The following is a 20,280-nucleotide window of genomic DNA, read 5'->3' as shown; positions in this document are numbered from 1 at the left end:
GTAAGTAACCTTTTCTATGTCTATAAAAGACGTGCAAAAAAGCACCGAACGCACAAATAATGTTGATAGTTTATTAAAAAAAAATTATTAACTGATACAGGTCAACAGAAACTTAACACTGAAAAGTAACTACCTTCCAATGTGAGTGAATGTTCTACTATGTGTTCACAAATCCTTCTCTTTCATCAAGAAATTCTCTTCTCCAATATCAGCCATCCTACAAACCCTTTCTTTCATCCAGTCCTTCTCTTACAATGAAAACTGGCTGTAATGTTATGGTAACAGTGTATGCATTTGCAGTAAAACTTCAGATGTTGGACCTTCCCCCATTTGTATGAAACTCCAAATACCAAACTGCAACAAGCTAACAGTCAGCATACAGTAGCTCAAATCTGATTGCTAACCAACAGAAGCCTCCTCTCATTCCCACTCCCCACCATTAACCCACTCCCCACCATTAACCCCCTCTCCCATCCAGGCCCACTGCTACCCTAACATCTTCCAGTCTCTAACTCTAAAACTTATGTCCAAGTTGATGGATCCAATAACAAGTGCAGCTAAGTTGTTCTCAGACGAAGTGCTTAAAATCCAAGCCTCTTTTGTGGTAAACAGTCAAAACCTTACAAATATTTACTGAAACTCAAAACTCCCCTATTCGCACAATCCGCCGTCCATCTCCTAACATCTAAACCCCAACACTAGAGTCTACTTACCTCCATCGATGAGTACAACTGGTTACAGTCAAACATCCTGTGTTCTCAATTTCATCGCCAGACCAACTCTCTTTTGTCGCAATCAGTCAAACCTTGCAAATTTGATATTTAACTCTCATCCCGCACATGCCCACCCCTACCATCACCCTTCACACCCAGCTTCTCCCCACCTCCAGCTTGGTATCCATAAAATGTGTAAAACAAAATCCAAGTCTCTTTCGTGGTAAACAGTCAAATTTTAATTGAACCTCTGAACCCTCCAGTGTCCACCCTGACTACCACCCTACCCTACCCTACCCTACACTCTCCTCACCTCTGAACCCTCAAACTGCACTCTAACTTCATCCATCCATGAGTACAACTAGTTAACCTCCAAAACCATGTGTTTGCTCTCTTCGTCACCTTCGGCCAAACCGTACGAATTTGTCACTAACCTCTCGTCCCGCCCATCCCCACCACTTCCCATCACCCTCCACCTCGCCCCATCCGCACTTGCCCTCCCACCCCTATCTGAAAAACCAAAATTTTTACTTACATCCAGTAATGAGTGAAGCTGGTTATCTTCAAAAACCGTGTGTAAGAAATCCAAGTCTCTTTCATCGCAGTCTGTCAGACACTGAATCTCTTCCAAGCTATCCAAGACTTGAGCCACAGCTCCTAGAGTTTCAACAGATAAAGAGAACAGAACAACAATGACATATGCACAAATATGCACAAAGTTAACAAGTTACCTTACTTTACCCCTCTGTATGTCTAACTATCGATCTGCATAGTAAGGGGGGGGGGGGAGGGGGGGAACATGCCCAAGGATGCAGATGTGATGAGGCAAGAAACATCCACAGCAAGGATGCATTTCCTAGACATATGAGGATGATAAGATTCTCTCTCCTTGCTGATACTTCCATATCTATGAGTCAGCTAATGTTTTTCGGCAATGTTACGACAGAGCATTACATTAGAGAGGGCAGAAAAAGAAGAGAAAAGAAAAAAAATCCTCCATAGTCTGTAGGCAGGTCCTTTGTTGAAATCGGTACAACTGAGAATTCCTCTTTTACGACGTCAAGAAAAAACAAACACAGAAAAACTGCAAAGAAAAATGGAAGGTTACTTTTCTTCACCTTAGGCAACAGACTGAATGATTAAAGTCAAGAATCCTTTAATATTTATACCAATGTCGACTTACTCAAAGGAAACCGTTACCTGAAACATCTCAGGAGTGAGTTGTACGTGAGCATTTGAAGGCCATTTCATCCTTCTATAAGGGATTCAAAAGCTGTAGTCGATCAAGCAAATCTTTGACAATCTTCTGGCTTGAACGGTTATCATATTGTCTGTCCTGTTGTATCGATGATGTTCAAGGAACGTGATTAACGAAGTCACAGATGTAATCGGTTTCCTTACTGCCGTTTGGCCTTCAAATATTTATCAAAGTAACAAATCACTTAAAGCTGAAATCATCCTTAGAAAATGAAAAATGGTGCTCAGCCAATCAGGTTTAAAGAAAAGGCTGATTGTGCAACCATTGCTTACAAAGGACGGATATACTTGACATCTGTGATGAGTTTATCGCATTCCAAAAATGTCGCAGTATTATTACCAAGCCCAATAAATGCTTGCAGAGCTAATCTTTGCCTATGTGGGTCCGCCAGTGCTGGGTCCACTCATGGTGGGCCAACACATGATGGGTCCACTCAAGAGTGTCACGTGTGTTCTGGAATATAGCCATATTATCAAGCCCAATAAATGCTTGCAGAGCTAATCTTTGCCTATGTGGGTCCACTCATGTGGGTCCATTCATGCTGGGTCCACTCATGGTGGGGCAACACATGACGGGTCCACTCAAGAGTGTCACGTGTGTTCTGGAATATAGCCATATTATCAAGCCTAATAAATGCTTGCAGAGCTAATCTTTGCCTATGTGGGTCCACTCATGTGGGTCCATTCATGCTGGGTCCACTCATGGTGGGGCAACACATGACGGGTCCACTCAAGAGTGTCACGTGTGTCCGAAAATAAATTGGTATTATCAAGCCTAATAAATGCTAACAGAGCTAATCTTTGCCCATGTGGGTCCACCCATGTGGGTCCACTCATGGTGGGCCAACACATAGTGGGTCCACTCATGGTGGGCATGGTCATGGAACTCTTTCAGTTGGAAACACTTCTAGAGCAGAAGCATTCAAGCTGTTTTATAAGAAACATCACAAAACCAAATAGTAGAATTTTGTGCAAGTGTTGACTCTTGGCAATAATTAATGTGTGGTAGTAAAGAATATATTTTTGGTGAAGCTTGTCTTTTCAATACCGACTTCACATCTTCGAGTTGGGGTTATTGCTTACCTAGAGGGTATCAAGTGTTTTTATTTTATATATGCAGGACGATATCTTCATAGTGTAAGGTAAGTCGCCTACAGTGAAGCAAGCTTGTTAAATGAGAGCCACACAAGGCCAAAGATAAGATTCGTTTAAAGGCTAGCAGTAGTCACAAATTGCATCTTTTTTGAGGAAACGTAATCAGTGTAGCTGATATTATGTACAAAAAAGTTTTTTACGCTGACTTCCAGAGACACTCATAAAAAAATAGGCCAGAAGTCACACAGGTATTAGTGCCCAAGTTTAATTCCCCCCCCCCCACTTTTTTTTAAATTTTTATTTTTTGTTGAAAGACCCTCAAATTGGTAAACAGTAAATGATGAAAGATGAGAGTAGGTAACCCTGTATCCCTTATCAGTCTCCTCCTCCCTGTACCGACAGAGAGATTATTAAAGCAACTTAGTGACTTTTGTCTGTGTTTTGAACAGATTTTGATCTTAAAATCTTTGTAAATTATTTAACATTGACAATTTCCAGCTTTTACTGTTCAATCCGAATATCCGGTTGCATGCTTTTGATAATTTTGTGACAATCATTTTGTTTTGTTCATTTTCCTCAAGTTTTCAAGGTGACATAAAATTGAACAAGGCAGTTTCCACTGAACAATGGTAACATGTTACATGGTAACATGAACAATGGTAACATCTAGACATGCTTCTGTATCCGTCACTACAAAATCACTTTAGTGAATGTCGCCCTCTCTTATAGTAAACACATACAAGATTTTCTTGTTCTCCTTTTGAGAAAGATTACAAAGGAAAGATGGTACAATTGATAATATTACCTGTTACTTAAGTCTACTGACACTCTCACCAGGTTTGCCACCCAAAAAACTAATGCATGACATTAAATTTGTGGGACACACAAATTTATCATATTAACTAGACAATGATCATAGCTAAATTAGGATCAAACTTGTGCTTGTAACAACACAGACCTCTTGGTGGGATTTAAGGCATGGATTTGATACTGACTGATACAGAGTGATGTCATAAACTTACACTCAAAACACACAAGAGTGAGATTAGTATATATATGCAGAATAGGCTAGGCTAGTACCCTCTGCTGTGATAGTGTGATAGGATTACACTTATTGTTCATAATGTATTGAAAAAGTAAGGACTTTCTTAAGATTTTAAACTTATTTGGACATGAAATGCAACAAGCTCACAAGCTTTCCCTTAAGCATGTGATATGTTGAGAGAAAATTCACTACAACAAAACTGCTTAGAAGTTGTGGTTGGAAAGTTTTTTTTTTTCTCACAAAACAAATTGCACCGGCAGAGGTTAGAAAACTTTAAGGCAAGTTTCATGTACTAATTAAACAAGAAACTTTATGAAATATCCAAAGAAAGTCTCTTACTTTCATATTAAACTTCAACACTTCACATAACTCTACCATTCTTTCCACAGCAGACATAGCTGCACAGATACATCGTCGCTATGTCATTAAATTAAAGTTATTATTGATTAATATTGTTTGTTATCAATTAGTTACTGCTACAAATTAAAGATGAGAAAATCATCTGAAGTAACAATCTCTGTCCTCTAGAGGGGACATAACTGACAGGGCAGTAGTTTGGAAGAGCATGCTAATTGCTAAGAGATACCTACCTGACGAGGTAGGGTCATCTTCTGTAAAATCCGTTATGTGTTTGGTGTTGGGGTCGCTGTAGAAGCTGGTAAATTTGTGACTGGCCACGGCAGCTAAGACTGCTCCCTGTGTTAAGAGATTAAACAAATCGTAAAATTTTAAAGACTCATAAAATCGCCCGATCGAAGGAAAAATTCATCAAGATGATGGCAGTAAATTTTCTCTCAGATTTTTTTTTTCAAGGAATGAATTTCTTGACATATATTTGCTTTATGAATATTCAGCAGTGACTCCGATACTTGAACAGATTGCCAAAGTCATGTGATGCACGTCGACATCTTTTCGTAAGGTAAATAAACAGTCAATGTAAAACATTTCAATGTTATGAATAGCCTGTCTTCTTCATGGAACATTTACACGGCTCTAAATGAGCGAGTCTCTTCCATCTCTAAACCATCTTAAAGCAGTATGACCAGCATGATGACAAATTTGAGGGAAACATTGTTAGAATCAGCTAATTAGTTTCTCAGGTAGAAATAGGATGGTTGAAGTTTAATATTACCTACCAATAGGGTAGGGATGAGACAAGGGTGTGTGTCTATGGAGAGGGTGGGTTGGTGGTGGGGGGGGAGGAAGGGTATCCAAACTATACAGAAGGAGATCCAACAGTATGTTCAGTAGCGTTAGTCAGTTTTAAATCATCCAGCTTATGGTGGAAGTGGTGGCCTTGGACTGGGTGGATACGGAGAGGGGCAAATTGGGATGGGACACAAAAAATTTGGATATTTTTTTTGAGGGGGGGGAAGGAAAAAACGAGCAAATTAGTGGGTGGGAGGGGTACCAGGAAGGATTGGCTTGGTTAAATCGGTTAAATGAAATATTAAAAAGCTAGTTAATGGGGGTGCTAGTTAATGGGGGGGGGAGAGGGGGTTGCTCTGTATATTACAACTTCACTTTAATAGAGTTGTGGCCTGATCTGATTCAAATATGATGTGTTTATCACAGAAAATAACAAATTAGGGGGGTGGGAGAGGTGGGAGGGGTGAGGGTGAGGTTGGTAACAGAAAGGATGGGCTTCATAAGTTCCATAAGTTAAATGAAGTACGAAAAACATATGAGTGGTTCCATAAATTACAACTTCACTTTTCATAGAATTTACCAAGACTACAATGAAAAGAACAGAACAATACAAGAACCTATAAACCTGCAAAACTTTAAAATAAATGCCATTTATATGATCAATTTCTATCTGAAGTACCACCTTCCTGTTACATCACTTTAAGCCAGCTCTCTCCATCAGTTTCTATTTTGACCAAACTTTTTTAAAAGATCCATAAATATGACTGACGGTAATTTCCCAAAGTGATCTTTCATAGATATATTTCAGGGCTGAATCCAAACATTACATTTTTTCAGCATAGATTTATCATTTTGCTATAAAAGTCAGACAAAACACAAAAGGAAAAAAAAAAATCAGATTTGTTTTGAGACATCAAGCAGAAGGGCAATGCTCTTGATGCTAAAAGAAAATTGTTGTTTATAATATAATTTAGTCTTCTTTTCCCAATAATCAGTATTTTTGGTTTTTGTTTGTTTTGGAGGATAATATAACACAATAATTGTCTTCAAACAATAACAAATAAATAGTCTTATATAGCGCGGAATCCAACCTTAAGGTTGCTCAATGCGCTTTACAGATGTGTGTAGCATTTAGAAAAGCATTTAAACATCCGTCTTGACTGAAGTTTTCCTAGTTTTCTGACGAAGCAGATTAAAAACCATCGCTTACCTTGAGCTTCCTCCTGGCGTTAAACTTCTTCAGTTCCTCCACCGTCTCATGAAGGTGTATCTTGGGAGCTGTCCTGTCTCTTTCCTGGAAAAGAAAGATTAGAGAAAAGATAAAACTTGACTTGGGAGCCGGGAGATTTGAGACTGTACGTCAATTACCGCACGGGAAGTACTAATTTATACAAAAACAAAACAAAGGTTCCTTGAAAAGAAGAGGAAGATTAATTACATCATGTCGGAACCAGGAAGACGACACAAACAAGAAACCTAATGGACATCTAACCTGATACTTCTAGCTTTTACAATTTAACTACATACAGTTCCTCACACGATATTAGGCAAAAAAAAAGAAAAGATGTGAACTCTATATTGTAGCCTGGGGAGATGAGGCAAAGATCATAAAGTTAAAGGACATCTACCTTTGTATTTTTACTGAATGATTTTATACAAACGAAACGAAGATCAATGTAGGGAAAATAGTCAAGGATGGGAGTTTCGATATTTCAATGTGCATTAATCTGATGAGGTAAAATGTTATTGAATACTTGTTATGAAAAGTGTATTCAGCTTTCAATAGTGGTTTGACAGGATTGAATTGTTAAAATGATGGCAAGGATTTTGTTTACACATTTAGAACAATAATTTAGATATAACAAAAAAAGAGCCCAAATGCATTTATTCTATACTCAAAAACAGGGAGGGCAGGGGGGGGTGGAACTTCATTTTTTATATACTCAGAGAACTGATGATTCCTGTTAAAGGAGTTTATTGTATTTCACATCGTAAAGCAGCATTGCAGCTTTTCATAAAGTTTCAAGAATGAGGCTAAGAGGAAGATACAGCAGTGAGGGTATCACCCAATTTTTTTTTTTTTAAATTCACCAAATTTATTTAAGAATAAAATGGAAACTCCAGTCAAAAACATCTTATCTCTTAAATATAATGTGCATAAAAGTAAGGCCAGTAAATTCAAGCAGGTGTGGTTCTGCGTGATGTCACAGTTAGACTTGATTACTGTTTTAGACTTGTTCAAGTCTTTCGACTTGTCCAAGTCTCCCAAATCTAATTATTATTTTTTTTCTGAGTTGTTAGAAGAAGTTTTTCATCACAAGTATCTCTATCACAAATACTCATGATGATGGTTGGGTCTGCTTTCTCCTTTAAACACTGAGAAAACCAACCCTGAATCCCTTTAAACATCTTAAACATGGCTGTCTCCTCTAGGTATTCATATTCAAGCTTTCAAATTAGATTCTCCTGAAAGGAAACTGTTTGTAGTTATCATTATCATTTAGGGCTAGTACTTTCTATCTAGTGTACTCAAGTAAGTGATGTCTATCCAATTAAACAGGGCCTTACCCGTAACCAGGGATGGGAGAGAACTTCCTCCACGGTGAGTCTCTCTTTAGGATCGACTCGCAGCATTTTCCTCACCAAGTCCTTCGCATGATCTGATAAATTGTCCCATTGACGTGGTTTCATCTGCAAAAATATTCAAGCAACTTAAATCAAAATCTCGATTTTCTTTTTATATCTTCCAGTAACACCTTCGTTTATTCTCTACAGCATTTCAATCAAATATTCGGAACAATTCCTTCTGTTTCAAATCCATTCCCACCTACTACCATAGTTATTATTTCCACTTCCAATTCGGATAAATTCTGACAAATTTCAATTATAATCAACATTGTTTTCAATGCTACAATTTATAAGGAAGTCGCAATAAAAGAAAAGTCCCTATGACAAGAAAAAACAGGATTTCTTTGGATTTCATTTTTTTTTAAGAAGTGTTCTGTATTTTCATATTCCATCGCTCACTTCATGTACAATTTTGATTTTAATCGATTATAATCAACATCGATTTCGAGGCTACTTATTTATACGGAAGTCGCAATAAAAGAAAAGTCCCTATGACAAGAAAAAATGGGATTTCTTTGGATTTCATTTTTTTTTAAGAAGTGTTCTGTATTTTCATATTCCATCGCTCACTTCATGTACAATTTTGTCACGGCCAAGATCCTGAAAAGGCTACTTGATAAATTTCATGCAAGTATCCCGTTGAACTCTTAGATACCAAAGTATCAAATCGATCATGAAACTTTCAGGTCTTTAAGCATGTTCCACTTGTTAAAGTTGGAATTCAGCCTGAACAAGAAAAAGACTCAAGAAAAATTTGTTGGCCATTTTTTATAATTTTGCTGTTTTGACCAATCTCTCTAAATATATGATAATTTCCGTGACACTGAGCTAAAGGAATTGATCCATCCTACACATTACTTTCACTCTAATTCTGGATCTGTTTCGGTTGTTCGAGCTTCAGACATGAGTTTGTTCATACTGTAGCATACTGCCGTATCAAGGCCATGCGGACATACTTTGTACAAAAGTACCAGAATGATTATAGTTTGTTTTACTTTAAGAGAAAGATAATCGAAGCGTTCCTGCTAAATTTTACGTAAATTTTCCTTCCGGTCATTTTGGAGATATTGACAGTTGAAGTTGTCACAGTAACTGAACTTGAAGCAAACATGTGAGATGTCACAGTTGCCAACTGTGAACAAAATTCTTTTGGTCGACAATGAAAATTGTAGTTTGGTTTGAACATTCTATGGGTTTGGCCTTGGATGGATAACGAGTTGACTGCGACTATAAATTGGGGGTATTCGTGTCAAGATTACATCAATTTGAAAAATAATTTCATACAAATTTTGCCGAAAAGCAAAACAACTTTGCCCATATACACCAATGATATCACACCTGTTTGTTGCACGTCCACTAATGATATATAAGTTATATACTGTACTTAAAAAATATTATCAGCTCAAAAAACAGAGAGCATCCTGAAATGGGCAAGCAAATTTCTACTTTTCTTGCTGTTTCTTCCTTCCAGGAAGAAGTCAATTTTGTAGGTCTTGGCACCTTCTTGATTTCAAAATATTCTTTTTTTAATTTTTTTTCCCTTCAAAATTCAAATTTCTTTTTGCAAGATTTTCAAAATTTTGTTCTTGAGCTGGGAAAACTATAGGAAACGCAATAATAATCATAATTATAAAAATTGTTTGATTTATATAGCGCTTTATACCAGTGATAGATTTCAAGGCACTTTGCAGACGTTATATTACCCCTGGTCAATGCTAGATAACCTGTCCCATAGACAATCCCTCCAGACGGCTGCAGTTATACACTGCGCCCAATGACATGTTACCTCACAGGTACCCATGGGTGGAGAGAGAGCCAAATTAGATAAAGCATCTTGCCCAAAGACACAACGTAATGAACTAGGCAGGAATCGAACCAACAATCCTTGGATCACAAGTCCAACGCCTTAGCCAACTGGCCACCACGCTCTCAATGAGACGATGATTCTTTTCACTTACGCTGTATCTCCCTTTACAGATCATATCGAAGAGTCGATCCTTGGTGCCAAAGAACGGCAGGGAACCACTCAGCAGAATATAGAGCATGACACCGCAGCCCCAGATGTCGACTGGTTTACCGTACGGCTCCCTCTTCACAACTTCTGGCGCCATGAAGTGAGGCGTGCCGATGCGCCCTGGCAAAGAGGAGTGTTAGATGCATCGGTTAATTTACAAGTCACACAGAGAGACAATTTCATATTTAGCAAAAGCAAATATAAACAGTTGTTATTCTTTATGTTTCTTATGTTTGCAAATCTGTTAATTTGTTTTTATACAAGACTGCTGTACATCTTGAAAGTTCTTCAATCAATAACAACACTGATTAGTTTCACCCCAATTTAAATTTTTATGTTGAATATTTAAAATTTGTATTTATGAAATCCTTCCTCTTCTTCTTGTTCTTTAAAGTTCTTTACCAAGATCTCTTTCACTTATTAACAGCAAACTTTTTTAGGCATACATATAGAAAAAAAATCATATTTTGAATACAACATTCAGTTTATATTTCCAACCATTTTGGGCCTATAACTTAGTACAGAGAACACTTTCATTTATGATAAAATGACATAGTTACTACATCTCCGTTCAACCCTACAGCTTGATCACACACACCTGTGTTAATGATCCTATCCCACCCAAGAACTTGAAAGGTTTGCTATACATAGCTGTCAGACTCTCTTATCTCTGTCATATTCTGCCCAAAAAATTGCCAAATCTTTCTTTTTCTTTCCAAAGACAGAACTGCAGCTTTGTTCCTCTTTGAAGAAACAAACCATCAAAAATAAAGCAAGCTCGACACTATTTACACCTACAAGGGAAACGTCTCAAGGTCACTAACAACCCACACTGAAAGGAAAAAAGGCTTAAGGAAAAGGGAAAAAAAACCCATCTTAAGGCATAAATTTGAGCCATTTCAAATATAATTATTCAGACTTAACATTGACATATTCAATGATGCTATCAAGATGATGAGAGTGGCACATTTCGTGAGAGAAATTTTCAGTTCTTTTTTTAAAATTGCAATTATCAAAAATGAATATTCTTGTGCTGTAAACAAATCTTTGATAATGTTTGCATAAAAGCTTAAAAAGTTATTGATGCATTTTAGCCCTTACTTAATGCCATAACCAGCAATGTTCACAGGAGGCCTATTGAATAAATTTCTAATCAACTTTTACTCCAATACTAAGAATGAAAATCCAATCTGCACCTCCCGAGAAACAGGAGACAGCGAGAGAGAGACAAAGAGAAACCTGAAAAAGAGATAAATCCCAACGGATTTGGCCACAATTTTATCAATTTTGAAGAAAAGTCACGTTCCCATTAGTTTCAGATTAATATCGAGCAAATCCCAAATGTAAGGGGTTAGGTTTCCAAACAGAAACAAAATTTTAATTCATCCGAGGTTGAGTAAAATGATAGATAATCCAGAACCAACGAGATCCATTAAAACAGAAGGGGAGAGGAAAGAAATATAGTAATTGGCGAACGAAAGCGATACAGAGCAGAAGAGATTTACGAGGTTTCGAAACGGCGAGTAGCCTGTTTTGCCTCATCGCTGATGAAACTTACTACCAAAATTTATTGGAAAAGGGGATAAATTAATACGGTTTTACTAATATCCACTACCAAAAATTTAATTAACAATCACATGGTTATAATGAACACTAAACTGACAATTAAAACTTAGCAAAAAACATGGCTTTTATTTTTTCCTTGGATATGTAGAACCATATCCAGACTAAGATGAGTTTATCTTTGGCACAAACTTGAAAATTTGGCAATATCCTTCAATGCATACAGAGGTATTAAATTTTATTGACAGATTTGGAAAAATCTGCTGTTGGGACTTCAAAAGTTTGTGAGAAACTCTTTCGAATAATCTTTCTCGACTGATTGACGTGTCAAACCTGGTTACCTGGTTTTTGCTGTGTATTACAGGGAGAAAATAGGCAGAAATACTGAAAAGGGCTGAATCTCTCTCCACTCCAGTCTCTACAAAATTAATCTTGATATTGTTGTAGATTTTTCAACAACCAAAAAAAAACATTAGAAACAAAAGAACACTATTACCAGTCCAAGTTGTATTTCAATAGCATTTAAAAAAAAAATGTCTTCACAAGTGAGCTTTTAAATAACTGGGCTCATCAATTAAAGTGACTGAACTATAAAGTCTAATACACAGACTATTAGGTCAGTTCCTCCTATGCAACACAAAACTCTGAAAGAGAGAAACTTTACAAGGCTTTTTATACGGCCTCAAATGACATGTTTTCCAATGTGTATCAAATTCTTCAAGGATATACAGTGTTTAATGTCATCATAACATTTTTAATTTTTTTTCTTCAGAAATGAGCCTTTAAACAACTGGGCTCATCAATTAAAGTGACTGAACTACATAGTCTAATACACAAACCATTAGGACAGTTCATCCTGGGCTACACAAACTAAAAAGAGAGAAACATTAAAAGGCTTTTAATACGGCCTCAAATGGCATGTTTCCAACGTGTATCAAATTCTTCAAGGACATACGGTGTTGAATGTCATCCAAGGGTATTCTGTTCTTTATTTGAAATTTAAACTTTAAAATTTTGGCTGAGCTATTTTAGAATTTATACCGAGGACTAGAGGTCCTCACATCAATTTAGCCATAAAGGAGTATGCCAGAGATCTAGCATATTATGTTAAGGTAAAATATCTTGACAACCAGAACAGCTAAAGAAACATTCCTAGCACTCAACTACTTCTGTTTTTCTTGGAGTATGACATTTTCAAGACTACAATTCTGCCTTGAGTCATACTCTAAAACTCTATGGAAAGGAATCTTAGCTCGCAGAGGAAAAGAAAGAGAAGTCAACAAATTTTTGAGATTTAACCGTTTAGTAAAAATGTATTTACCTCCGGCGACCATGCCAGACTCTGGAAGCTGCATGGCTATACCGAATCCACCTAGTTTCACAGGTGCTGAGTTTTCCTTTGTGGCCAACAAGACACAATGAGGCTGTCAAAAATAGAGAAAAACATTCAACATTAATGTGGGTCAACGGCCAAGTTGTAATAAAGTAGGAATTGGAAGAGAAATGCCGGTCCTCAACGAGCAGCTGATTGCAATTTGTTTGTAAAATAACATATTAACCATATTTATATATTATATTTGCTGTTGTTGTTGTTGTTTTTCTTCTGTTACCTTATTGCGTCTCTTTCCTTGTGAGTAAATTGCTTTATCCAGGGGGTCTTCTAACCAACTAAGTTTAATTATTTTACAATTCCTCAGAAATTCTCAGAAGTCTCTTTAATAAATTTGTTATTTGCCTCTTTGTCTACTCTGTTCTCTGTGTACATCTACATCTAGGAGTTCTTTACCCATTGTGTCTAGAAATGATTGAATTGTCTGGAATTGGAATGAAACTCAATTGACTTGAATTGGAATGAAATGGATTCACTTGAACTGAACTGCAAATTGTTCTAATTTCCCGCTTGATTCATTCACCAGAACTAATACGATATCATCCTCTCTGAACAGATTTCATTTTCACAACAATGGGTACAATTAGCTGGTCATTAATGTAACCGATTAATGACAATTTAAACAACTTCAGAGTCCAGGTACAGATCCAGGTGGTGGGGTGGGGGGGAGGAGGTTGTACACCCATCCCTCTCTGACCCCCCTACACATAAATTAAAAATAGTCGTTAGCACAACCTTAAATATAGACCCTAATTTTAGACCCAACTTTTAGCCAAAATACGACTCTGAATGCACCATTTCACGGCTAATTTTTAGAATTATTTTTCTGGGGGCGGTGTCCTGTCGTATATCTAACCGACTTACCCCACCTAATTATTCATTTGTGCTCTTTACTGCATTACCACAGAGAATGAATACAAAAAATTGTCAAACTTAGTTATTCAAACCAGGCACTAAAAATATTCTGTATTTGTCTGCCAGTCTGTCCTTGATGTAGCGTCCTATCAACTTACCTTGATGTCTCGATGGATGATGTCGTTATCGTGGCAGTACCTCAGGGCTTCGACAATTTGCCTCATGTAGTGGCTGGCGAAACAAAATAAGAGCAAAGGAAACAAAATAAACCCAAGAAGACAAATCGTATCATTTCGCAGAAGAAAAAGCAAACTTCTATTTTTTTTTGGGTGAGAAACGACGACACTTTTTTCACTCCTGTTTTTTAGTTTGACATTGTCAAAATTAGTCAGGATGGGAGTCACAGAAATGTCCTAAAAAGAAGTGAGAGTGGGAATTCTGCTGCATCTGGAATGAACACCAACCTTCAAGAAATTTAGAGAATATCGAGCTACAAGCTGAACACCTACCAGTGAGTGAACGTAGATCTGTAGAGGGGATGGGAGGAGGGGGGGAGGGCGTTTGGTATAGAAACGAGGCAGTTCTGGGCTTCAGAGCCTTTGGGATATGGGACTATGTGTCAACATTTTTACCAAACCTGCCGAGTATTCCCCCCAAATAAAAGTGGAACTGAACATACCCAAACAATCCTCTTGAATTTTTACATCAAGTTTTTATTCAAACTAGTAAAATTATGAATTTAATTTAAAAGCAACCTTACGTAAGGAAAAACCATACACGACTCTTGCAGTACCATAAGCAGTATGATATGATACAGAATGTTTACCAATTAATCTTTCCATTCTTTTCATCTGTTATTGGTAAGGTGGGTATCTGTATCTTAACAATGAATCATTAATTTTTTGATATTATAATTATCTTTGATAATCTCAATACTTTTGACATTATCTAGATATAACCTGTCTACCTCCTTTAATAGTTGCTGTGCATGCAGTTCAAAGTACAATGTATTGGTAGAATTCATTACAATTTATAAAACAATGGATTATCACCCTTTATATGCCTTCAAGCATTCTTCAGCAAATTTTGCAATAGTTCTGTTAAGAGGCATACAACTTCAAAATTAATACAGACAACACTAACACCAATTGTAGATTTTCCTGTTTCGTTGGGTTAAAACGGACCGATACCAAAAACCCTGCCTACAGTTATCTCTTTAAAAAATATGACGATGACGACCTCTTACCTAGCTACAGCCTCGCTGTAAACAAATCCCGAGTTAGCTCTCTTGACGATCTCAAAGCAGAGATCAGCACCCTCCATGCTGTAAGATAAAAGGAAACATGTACTGTAAAACAGATCTTAGCAACGAGGGAGCTGTATGTAAATACCAGAATCTCACTCAATTCATTCTTCTTCATTTATTCTGCACTTCCTTCCAGGAAAGAAAAAAAGATTCAAATTTTAAATGACAAAGATCTGGGGCAGATACAAGAACGGGTGAAAGAGAAAAATGGAACAGATGCACGACCAGAGATGGAGTGAGCTGTGCTCATTATTCACGGTTGTCCGTGTGTATTTACTACTCGATTCAGGCCGAGTTATAAGGAGCCTGAAACAGGGCGTTACAGATCGCCGAAGCAGCTGTTTGTGTTTGTTTTTGAGAGAGAAAATTCACAACCCATACAACCAAATTACCAAGAAAATACGTTAATCGGTTCTACAGTATTTTGTTTCATTAATCTGACATGAAGACAAGATCATGAGGGCGTGCTAAGCCTTTGACATGTGATTTTCAAATGTTCTGTCTCTCTTATCACATAGTTTGGGATACAGCACCAGATGACCTTTATTGGTAACTCTTTTAATACTGTACACCCTCTCCTCTGCTGTGTGACCTATGACCCTTGCAAGTTCCTATGTTCTTCAATTTAATTTTGCCATGGAGTAACGTTCCAAAGGGCATCCTAAAATAAGTTATACCTTGTCAAACTTGAAATCAATCACACTTGTATATCTCTTTTTCACATGGTTTACAATGTAAGTACATGAACAAATATACTGTATCTCATAGGCTGACAAATTCAACATAAACAACCAAAACATTTCTTTCTATTACTGAATGACAAACCTGATTTGTAGTTTTGATTTTAGCAAGTGCCTTGTAAAGTCATACATACATAAATAAATAGTACTATATTCTTACAGCGTCAGACCAGGATAATGCAGATACCGTACATTGTAAAATTCCTACATTATGTGAAGTAGTGCTTAATAATCGTTAAGAACAAATGCTTCTTACGAATCAAATTTTTACAAGGAGACGTTTTGATAAAAAGCACAAAAACATGAATTAAATACATTTCCTTCTCTCACATGTTTGAAGCAATATCAATACGTTCGTAAGGCATTTCTCATTCTGCAAATTTTTTTTTTAATAAAACAGAAAATAATACAGGTCGCATTTTACCGAGTGTATTCACCCGAACTTCCTTTCCGTGTGACAACCGAGCTCATTTTGCTACGGTAACCACGTCACAGAGAGAGAGAGAGTTTCTGCAATCTTATTAATATCAACTAATAAATCCTTGACTGCGGTTGTAATACAGCGTGTCGTAAATTAAATCATCTCATCAATCAAACGCACGGACCAATGGCAGCGCAGTTTGCACACTTTGGAAGGTATCAAGCGGCACACCGAAACACCCCCAAGAAGGACAAATTAAAAGCGGCGTGTATTACGGTGACCATCGTAACCTTCTGCGACTTACCAGATCTTTATTAACTGCTACAAAACCTTGTGGAACAGAATATTCAAGCCTTTACTGTTTTATCAAAAGACGGCACAGGTGAAGGTCATAGCATGTACTGTTGTGGCTCATTAGGCTAGAAAATATGAAAGAAACACCCTCCCCCTCCCCCCAGAATGCAGTCCTCCCTCCCTCTCCCTACATGCAACCCCCTCTCCTCTGCTAACATTCGTTTACTTATATCCTTAGTAGCATTGCACAATTATAGCGAACCTTGGATCCTCCCTTAGAGTACTGAAATACTTTGTGGAAAAAATATATTAAGCATCCGCAGTATGCCATATCGTCATTTTGAACAATGATTTTGTAGTTTTTTTGGAGGCACAAATGATATGCTAGCCACATTTACTGTAGTTCATTTGTAAATTCTTGACAAGTAGATCCATATGAATGACTTTTAAGGGAAATTTGCTGTCTGTATCTGTAGATAAAGTACTTAAAAAGAGTTGTAACATTGAACATTTTTAAAGCTTCAAGACTTCTTATTGATAACACTGTGCTCTTGAGGCATAAAAAGATCCGGACAGATTAGGATGATGACGTTAGACAGGTGTCATTGGGGGCGCCGTGCAAGAATATTTCCAATTTGTAGGGATCGTAAATCGGATTGCGTACTCCTATTTGAGTCTATATCAATCTGCCCGATTGTTCTCCTATCTCAGGAATAGTGCCAGAAAGCAGCAGGAGAACATCTTTTTTGATATGATTCAATCAGGATCTGGTTTTCTTGTGGCTTGCATGTTGAAGAGCATGAATGGAAGTACATGTGGTGCAAAAATTGGGTCAATTGTGGCAAGTTTAGACTCCGTTAGGCCTCACAAGAGCAGCTTACAAACTTGTTTACTACTGAGCAAAGAGGTTTGTTTGCAAGTGACGAAAACTTCAGGCTCCCATAGCAAAAAATCTGCAGTCATAATATGGAAAATCGATGGTGCCATGAATGGCCAACATGTCAGCTATCCAGTGATGGGTAGCATTTAATTAGTGAGAACTTCCTTCTAAACTTAGAGGCCACATTACTTTAGTGATTTAGTGTGTAAGTCAATGGGGCTTTTAAAAGGCATGCTACCTACAGTAAGGAGATAGGTAAGGGAGGAATAAAGTAAACAAATATGATATTACATGTATTGTACAATCAAAAGATTTTTTTTTTATTCTAATTGAACAAACAGAATATCTGTTCCACTATCCTTTTTTTTTTTTTTTTTTTTTTGTATTGACTATTTAGTTTCTTTGCTAGTTCTTTTTATCATAGGACAAATATTCTTCTGATTTTAAATACTTATGTACAGTATCTCTCCTTCAACAATCTTTAATTTTCAAATTACTGTATCTCTTTGCTTTTTTTTTGAACAAACAGAATATCTGTTCCACTATCCGTTTGGTTTTGTTTCTTGTATTTACTATTTAGTTTCTTTGCTAGTCCTTTTTTATCATAGGAAAAATATTCTTCTGATTTTCAATACTTATGTACAGAATCGCCTTCAACAATCTTTAATTTTCAAATTATCTCTTTCCTTTTTTTTTGCTCACTTGATAACATCACCACCATTTTTAAATTGACTGCAAACGGTTCAACGAACTCTTACGGAAAATAATCTTTTGAAAAACGTTGAGAAGAGTAACCAAGGCCCCCGGGCGAACAAATCCACAAAATTCGCAAGCGACGGAAATGAAAGCAATTTTTCAAAATTAGCCAAATTGTGGGGGGAGGTGATGTAGGCAAGAGGAACAGTTTATGAATAGACATGGATGAAAACGAGCAAGGGAAACCTTTCTTTTTTAAGTAGATGAACTTGAACCATTCCAGAGAAAAACAACGGGCATGTTGGGAGAATCGGAGAGCAGAATTTTGGGATTTACAATCGGCAATATACTTACAGTACCTGTTCCTAATCTGCATGCCCTTTCCTATCTAATTAAACTACATGACAGGACACGTTTAATCACTGAGCCCTCTATTACCAGGTAAGAGAGGTGGGAAGTAGATTACTCAATTTCCATAACGAAGTATGTCATTAGCTTGACTAATCTTTTGTCTTTGAGCCTTTGAGGAAACAAGTTTTTTAATTTCCATTTTCCTTTTTATAAGCTATGGTTTAATACAATGATAAATACTCACAATTGCATGAACGAAGAAATGCTTGGAATCAAATTACATTCATTAATTGCCCACTAATTAACCTCCACAAAGGTGAAAACTTCTTGGCGGGGGGGGTCCACTGACTAGAATGACCCACTTTATATCATATCTTGAGTAATACACAGAGGAAAGGGTAGAATTGACAAATTTACTGCCATTAAATAGCTTCCCTTGAACCAGATAATTTTGGGGTTTTTTTGTGCTCTGGACACTTAGTGAGATAGAAATGAGGAGGATGGTAGATAGTAGATATGGTAGAATTAGTATATTAAAGTGCATTTGTTGTGAGGAGACATGGTAGCGAGGAGTGAAGTAAATCGTTGTCCACATTCCCACTTACTAAGTGAAAGGATCTTTAAATGAAACTTTGTGAAATTACTCAGAAACATCACATCCCCCATTCTAATCTCCTGAAATTTACTCAACATTCACCCACAAAAACCCACAAAATTCCCTTCTAATACAAACCCACTGACAGATAAATTAACCGTCGCCTGTAGTCTACTTAAAAGACGAGCTCTCATGGCTCAGTGAAAATAGAAACTTTAACCATGTCTTTTTTTTCTTTTTCTGTTCTCTTTTAACACTTATTTGCTTAAGTTCTTAATTCAGACTTAGCACTGTACACATATCGTAAATAGCTTATACCTTTTCACCCCTTGTCCTGAACTACGGTAGCAGCCTGAGCCATCAAAGTCACTGAAACGGTTAATGAAACTACCCGGAGGCATTAAGGCTACCAAGGGATATTATAATCAGTCACAGATCACAGCTAGTGTCGAAACTTGCTTAAAGTATCTCATCTCCAGCATTCAACGTTGCCAAAGAGATGACTTCTCAGAAAGCTAAGTACTGTACCCACAAGACTACAAGTCAAAGAAGAAAATATTTAAATATCGCTGAGCTGACTTGACTTTTAGGACACTCTGGGCGCTATGTCAAAGGTCGGACGCAGCATCGTCCCACAATAGGCTCTGCCATTCTGCAGAGTGCTGTTATTTCTATAAGATTGTTATTGGTTCAATCTGGCTGCAGCTGCTGCAGGATTTCTTTCTGACACGCTTCTTTTTTTTTTCTATACTGGTTAATCATTCAGTAACCTGTCATTTCTTTAATGGTTCTACGAAGACTTATCAAGCTGGCCGTCCAAGAAGACTGCCGCAACCCAAACTAAACGACTTTGTGCTTTTGCGCTGGAAGTGAACTTGGACAACCTGATGGTTTATGGGTCAATATGTCAGACAAGGGCTATAGTTACACCTCTGACAACTGGAGAAGCCTTACCAAATTATGAGCCTTTATGAGTGAGTGACTTGGCAGTTTTAACCTGATTAATAAAATTTAAAAGTTAATCTTTCAACGTCTAGACTAATCTTGGATGACAATGATAGTAGGAAAAAATAACGAATATTAAATAGTCCAATATGATGGCCATAGTGAAATGTAGTCAATTAAAAATCCACATAAGTATGGCCTAACACCTTTATTGAAGAGGGTTAGGGTGAGGTTTAACTCCTTTATTAAAGAGTCCTTTATTGAACTACTAGCTTTTTTAAACAAGAAGGTCTTTGTTATCAAATAGCTTTTCATTTGTTTGTGTTTGATTTGGCATTAAAAA

The 20,280-nt window shown here is 37.0% G+C and overlaps 1 protein-coding gene across 2 annotated transcripts in view; it reads right to left on the bottom strand.

Moving 5' to 3' along the window:
• The window catches only part of LOC139975202 (peripheral plasma membrane protein CASK-like), a 116,260-nt gene that overhangs the window by 62,977 nt on the left and 33,003 nt on the right, over positions 1-20,280 (bottom strand). For both annotated transcript variants that reach the window (XM_071982897.1, XM_071982898.1), the window contains exons 4-11: positions 14,956-15,033; positions 13,868-13,940; positions 12,786-12,888; positions 9,846-10,021; positions 7,828-7,950; positions 6,470-6,553; positions 4,701-4,806; positions 1,249-1,370 (exon numbers count right to left, since the gene is read on the bottom strand). In XM_071982897.1, the coding sequence (XP_071838998.1) occupies positions 1,249-1,370; positions 4,701-4,806; positions 6,470-6,553; positions 7,828-7,950; positions 9,846-10,021; positions 12,786-12,888; positions 13,868-13,940; positions 14,956-15,033 (865 nt within the window). The remainder of the gene's footprint in view (positions 1-1,248; positions 1,371-4,700; positions 4,807-6,469; positions 6,554-7,827; positions 7,951-9,845; positions 10,022-12,785; positions 12,889-13,867; positions 13,941-14,955; positions 15,034-20,280) is intronic.

This window comes from Apostichopus japonicus, chromosome 10, assembly GCF_037975245.1.
Source record: "Apostichopus japonicus isolate 1M-3 chromosome 10, ASM3797524v1, whole genome shotgun sequence".
Classification (NCBI taxonomy): Eukaryota; Metazoa; Echinodermata; class Holothuroidea; order Aspidochirotida; family Stichopodidae; genus Apostichopus; species Apostichopus japonicus.
This window is presented reverse-complemented; position numbering and strand designations above follow the sequence as displayed.